Raw genomic sequence first — 6,659 nt, forward strand, 5'->3', positions numbered from 1 at the left:
ATTTAGAATTTTTCTTCAAAGTCTCAAGCAGGGACAAGATTATGTTTTCCTGTTGTCCTAAAAGTTCAAAACTGTTTTGGCCAACTTACACTTGTTATCTTCCCCAAATCAACTCTACGAGGAGAAGCCATGTTCTTAAATATTTTGGGAACAGAGATTTAACACAAGACTTTTCAGTAATAAAGAATTATATTTTCATTTAATGAGTCACATATAGTTGTGGTTTTATTGCTCCACTGCTTTTCAGTCACAGTTACTCACTGATTTTTATAGCCTTACTCTAAAATCCAATATGGTCCATTAGAGATTTTAATCTCTTTTGTCCATTTTTATAGTTCTTTTACTTCCTTTCATATTTTTTTTTCTAGCAAAGCTGTCTGTAAATGCCATTCTTTGTCTTGTAGGCCCACCTGATGAACCAGGGACTATCAACTGCTGTAATCTCTGTACATGCAACCCAAAATCCCACTTCCTGCTGAACAAGTTTGTTGGTACCAGCTCACTTTGACCATTGGGTTGATCCATCTTATATGGCTTTGGGCAGACTGGTCTATTGGTTGGCAAACCTGCACACAGCAAGGGGGTTGAAACTAGATGATCTTTGAGGTCCTTTTTGACCCAGGCCCTTCTATGATTCTATGATCTTAGGTCTCATTTTATTGGCACTGTCCTCTTAGAGAACCTGCTCTTGCTCAAAGTAAGTGGAAGAAACAAAGGCAGAAACTAAGTCTCTCATCTGTCATTCTGCCCCCAAAATGGAGGCCATGACAAATTGTTTCTGAATTTATTCCAAATAAGGTCACATACCATCTGATCTTAGGCTTTCCTCAGCAGATGTCCATCCAATTCAATGCCCATCCATAAATCCTCTACTGTAAGCTCCTTAAAATATGCCAGAAGCCTCTCCCACAGTACACTCCTAGTTCTTTCCCTTCTTCATCCCCCTTCTTCCCCCACTCTGCATCTCCTTGGGCTCCTGCTACTTTCAGCTTCTTTTTTCTTTGTAGGCATGACATAGGTAAAAGTCACACATGCCCTTCTATTATTTCTGTTACTAATCAAACCTTTCTTTCTCCAGTCTGGCTCAATGTGCATTTGCATCAGCTTTTTAGACTGCCTCAGGTGAGGCTCCTTGATGGGGTGAGGCCCATGTTCGCCTTTTGATATTGCCCAAAGGAGGGCTGAGAAACTCTTGATGCTCTGCATCAGTATAGACAGCTAGGCTCTTACCAGCATATGTTCTCTGCAGATCAGAAGTGAAAAAAGATCTAAGCAGAAGAAAAATAATGTTCAAAAAGAATAAGGAGATGTCTTCTTTCAGGGAATGAACTCCTTTAAACTCTGATTGATAGCTCTAGTCAGAAGTGCAGTAAGAAGTGCTCAAAGAGCCTGTTGTCTTCATTTTTATTTAAAAAATAGCTGAATGTTGTATTTGAAACATTATAACATTATTTACATATTCTCATTAAATGCTGCATTGAGGAAATATGTTTGGCTAGATTCGCCTATAGTAAAGAAAGCCACTAAAGTTATATTTTTTCTAGGAGACCATACAGATGCTCATGTGAAAATGACATTTTCCTAACAGTGACATTTTCCTAACAACAAACAACACAATGCGAGCTTATGGCATTGTGCATTTTTATGAAGAGATCTGCTTTTGTTGTGCTTTTAATAAATTCCTAGTGTTCAGCTTGCAGAAACTTGCTATACAGGGTAAGGCTAGTACATCTTAGGAAAATATTGAAATAAAAACATTTTACTTTTATATTTATTATTGAGACTGTGTTTTAATTTTGTCAAAGTTACTAACCACTTGGAAAAAAAAAAGAATTTAGCACATAATTCAGTGGAAAAGACTTTATAAGAGTCTCTTGCTGAGAACAGGTTTCAGTCCTACTGCTACCCCATACAACCCGTAGACTGTATAAATTTGTATTTATTGTCTGAGTTGTCCAAATAACTATGTTTTCAAGGAAAATGTTTTAATTTCTCAGACTTCAGGAAAAAGAGTGTTGTTGGAAGAAAATTATTATCTAGGAGTCAAAATAAATCAGTCTTCCTTTCTTTCCTTCCCTCTCTAGCAAGGCAAAGAAGCAGACAAATCTACATAACAAGGACTATTTTCTCAGTCATATTGTGTTATTTCCTTCTGCAAAAGCAGGAAACAAACACTGAACCATAGAACTGTTTGAGTTAGAATGACTCGTTCTATAAAAAGTTCCCTCCAAGCAGAAATTTTGGAAAACAGAAGTTTCTTGTAATTTGTTTCCTTTAAAAAATAAAAAATAAAAATAAATAACTTGCCCTATGATAATTGTTGTAGGGAAAAAAAAAAAAAGAAGAAAGAAGGATGTTTGTAAAGTCTGTCTTTAGAATTACGTCATGTCTTCCCACTGATTTTATATAGTCATCATGAACATGGCTTAAATTGTAATGAGCTTGCTCTGCAATTTCAAATGGAAAGTTGTTAGAAACCTAATCCATAATGCAAGACAGCAGAACACTTTATAGGTAAATTACCCACAACATAGCAATAAATCAAAGGAAGTCCCATCTGTCATTTTAGCAGCAGTGAGAGTCTTATTACAGCTTGGCAACAGGTATGATGCAGCCGGATGGATAGCACTTGGCTAGCATAGGAAGTGCTATAGGGAGGAATCAGTCACCTTTTTAAAGATACAAGGCACAAATAACCAATTCCATTACCCCAGAAAGACTGACTGCAACAAGAAGCTGAATCACAATAACAATATACAGAACAAAGCAGGAAAGCAGTGTGCTGAGGGCATTAAGAGAAGATTCATAATCTTCTCCTAACACCTTATCCTATTCAGTTGCACTTGAAAAGACACAAAGATATTTATTTTGTTATTGCAGGTCAAAGGTGAGTTACTTCTGATCCTCGTTTAGGGAGAGAGAGGGAATAGTTTTGTCCTTACTTGGTGTAACAATATCTATTGCTCTTTCATATTTGAAAGATAAGGAACATTGAAGTCAAGTTAAATATCACAATTATACACAACAAAAATTCAAGGTAATGATTACGAATGAAAATCATTATAATGAACTGATGGAATGAGAAGGTTAGTAAAAGCCCTATACTGACACAACTACCATTGTTATATTCAACAAATAAACTTGAGTTCGGTGGCTACATTTACATATTCCTTTAGACGTCAGAAAGTTTACACTGACCTTTCAGTGACAAGATTTCACTTTGGTTCCAATTTTATTTACTTGTAAAATTTGATGCCACCACAGGTTGAAGTAAATCATCCAAAATAAATAGTTCCTCCGGTGTTGTATGTGTGCTGTAGCACAACTGCACAGAAAATGTAAGATTTATCTGCGAAATTGCTCACCTGCTCCATCACTGTGAACATGATATGAACCTAATGTTAAAATACTTTATAATCCTTTATAAGTGAAAATGTACTATTGTTAAGTAAAGAGAGCTATGCTATTTTCAGGCTTTGTAAAAACTACCAACAGCACCAGAAAAGCAGGGGCTTCATTTTCTGTAAAAACGTGAACACCATGAACAGCTACTGAAGTAACAAATCAGTACTTCATGAGAAACTTTGGTTAACAGATCGAGAAATTACATGCTAAAACTCCCATACTGCAAGTTCAGCTGGGTGTCTAAAACTCAAGCTAGTCATCTGCCTAACACCAGTACAAGCCTAGTTAAATGGGGATGTGGTCCTGTTTATTGTAGCTCTTCCTCTTCTATGTGTTTTCAAGTTTTAATACTAGAACGATCATTTTTCTAAGATCCTGCAGAAATCTGTGTGATACGGATAACTAAGGTTTTCCAGAAAAGGTTTCTAGCTTTACTAATGAGTATGTCGAGGTGTTGTTCCACCATGGTTTTAACCACAAGTGATAAAAACTTAAGAAAACAGGGCAGAGTAATCTTCTTCTCTTCTTAAGAAAATGCAGAGGCACGAGCAGTGAATACTAATCAAATCCTGATGTACTCCATGGCAGAGCCAGCTCATTGCCTTTAGCCCTACTACAATAACTGTGCAGAAAGAAGCACAACTCTCTGCCCTAGCATTTAAGACATTTTTCTGATAAAAGGTTTTGTCCCCGTTACCAGCATCACTTGTGGATTATCTGGCAGCCAGCTATTAAAAGCTCCATGGAAGCGGTTGAAGAATCAATCAGTTACTCCAGGGAGCCATAGTCATTTGCCTTAAACCTGCAGGAACTGCAAACTTTCTATTCCTCTCAGCAAAGCAATGTTGTCAGAGCTGTGAGGAGTCTCCTTTCTCCATTTCTTTCCATCTGCTGCTCCTCGCCCCAGCACAAGCAGCCTGGAGGACTTCTGCTTCAAGTGCTTGGATGCAGGTCAGCTCTGTAGCTATTTCATCATTTCCAGGACTGTCTTCTGCCCCAGGCACTGCCCAGGCAGGGGAATCTGTGCCATCTGCTCTTCTGGCCACCTCAGACAAGAAAGGTGGCCATTCTTTCTCACTGTGGAAGTAAGGAGCTCAGATGTCTCACAGCACAAGGTACTTGAGCATGTGCTGCAGTTCATGGAGGAAGGGGAAAATTGGAAATACAGCTCAGCGACTGCTGCTTCAACCTGCCCAAGAGCTTGCTTGCTCTTGCAAGGCCATATTGAGTCTCTCTCCCCATACAATTCCAGGAGAATTTAGATATCCAAACTGGCACAGTGAGAGGAAGACTTGATGCAAGGCATTGTGCTGCACAATCTAAAGCTGTCCTGTACTAACTCTGTTATTCATTTGTAAACATTTATTTGAATGCTTGAAGAGAAAATTAAAAATGAGCAATCTCTGCTTCAAATTATGAATGCTGTCTATGTTTGAACACCCAATAACAATCATTAAGTTGTTTTTAAATTATCTTGCAATTACTGCATTTTTTCTGTAGAAATACACTTTTTCTCTTTGGACTAGATTAACTTAACTGAAAAGGTGCTAAAATATCATAAATTGAGACGATAAAAGCATATTAAAAAAAAAGGGTTAGAAAAAGATGCCATTTGGGATATCTGAGATCAGTGTCAAGCCTAGAAATCTTTCATCTCTGTGATAATGATTGAAAATTTCTTCTCAAGACTAAGACAGTAGCAATTGCATGGAGTAAGATGTATTTTTTTTTATTTCCTATTTAATTTGTATAGTTAGATTCCATAAATTTTATGCCTCTTTACTACTTGCAACTGGTAAAATAACTTTATCTGATTGATTCTGCCTTTTTATTATTTCTGAAACCCTGTGTGTTTGATTCACAAATAGATAAAAATCAGAATATACAGAGTGAATTGAAAATGGTTGCAAATATGAAAAATACATAATAAAAAAAGATATGGTAGCTGTCATTTTATCAAGTCAATTTCGAAATTGTTATGAATATGAGACATGGTGTATGATACTATAAATCTTACTTCTATTCACTTGTTCAGACTTTGTATATGAGTAGTTTATGCCTACAGACTGAAGAAATATTAACCAGACTTCAATCAAGGTTATTCAATGATATCCAGAGCACTAAGTGAACATCTTCCTATTAAAAACTGCCACTGTCTATGGGAGCTAGTGTTTTACTAATGGTCTTCACCTCCTTCTCAAGTGACTGCTTAATTGGCCACTTTGTTTTACAATAGTTGGTTAAAAATATTCATATATTCTACTTGTTTCATATAAATTTTGCCTTAGCAAAGACAAATATCTTTGAGACATGGTGGTTTCCAAGATTTTACAAAATGCAAAAGGACTTTGCTACTTCAAATATGAGTCCTATTACCTACTGCATACATGCTAACGCAAGATTATCTCTTCATAAGGCAGAATGATAAGTCAGGTTGAGTCTACCTGGCTCTGACGTGTCTTCCTCCTATGTCAGACCTTGGATCTTCAGTCATGGAAACCAAGTTCTGATTTACATATTTTTGCTATTTTTTCTTTGATAACAGTTCCATTCTCTTCAGCAGAACACTCTGAAGTGTACCTCAATCCCATCTTTTTTTTGCAGTTTATCTTGGTATGTGATTTTATTGTCCACCTTCTCTAATCAGTAGCTAATAATCACTGTTAAATTCCACTGAAAAATTATGTCTTTGGCTCATCACAGTAAACATGTGGGAGCAATGTTTGCTTTCTTTTATTTCTCTCAGCATGCAGTGCTTGGCAACCAGTCAGATTCTTAGCAGGTGCTGTTTGATGGTGTTTGACATATTTGGCTTTATTAAAACTCTTCTTATTTTTCTGTGTTTATTTCTTCCATTTTGAATTGTACCAGTTCTAGTTTTGAATGCCCTGAGCTTTGGAAGGATTTGGAGGAGAAAGATATGCTGGTCTTGGCAAATCATCTCCTTGTACTGTAAGAAGGACTGAATTCTACTTCCATTACTGGGATCAAATGTCATTTTAGTAGAAAACAGTCAAAAAAATGAAAACAAACTAGCAAACCAGGATCTTTTTCTTTACTTCTGGAATCATTTTGTGTTGCCATTAATTTCATTATTTTCTGTGTCTTTTAATACAAACAATGGAGCCACATAATAGAGAATCCCGTGTATACTAAAATTAAAAAAAGATTACTTTAGCATTTAAACAAATCCCTCTCTCATGATTTTTCAAATTTTTGAATTCCAAGAGAAAGAAAAAGCAATGCATTAGACA

General features: G+C 36.4%; 1 protein-coding gene across 1 annotated transcript in view; it reads right to left on the minus strand.

Moving 5' to 3' along the window:
* Positions 1 to 1,108: 1,108 nt before the first annotated feature.
* LOC109363904 (potassium/sodium hyperpolarization-activated cyclic nucleotide-gated channel 1) overlaps positions 1,109 to 6,659 on the minus strand; it is a 194,744-nt gene continuing 189,193 nt past the window's right edge. Inside the window, exon 5 of the mRNA XM_031557236.1 lies at positions 1,109 to 1,243. Coding sequence (XP_031413096.1) covers positions 1,109 to 1,243 — 135 coding nt within the window. The remainder of the gene's footprint in view (positions 1,244 to 6,659) is intronic.

This window comes from Meleagris gallopavo, chromosome Z (assembly GCF_000146605.3).
Source record: "Meleagris gallopavo isolate NT-WF06-2002-E0010 breed Aviagen turkey brand Nicholas breeding stock chromosome Z, Turkey_5.1, whole genome shotgun sequence".
NCBI classification, from domain to species: Eukaryota; Metazoa; Chordata; class Aves; order Galliformes; family Phasianidae; genus Meleagris; species Meleagris gallopavo.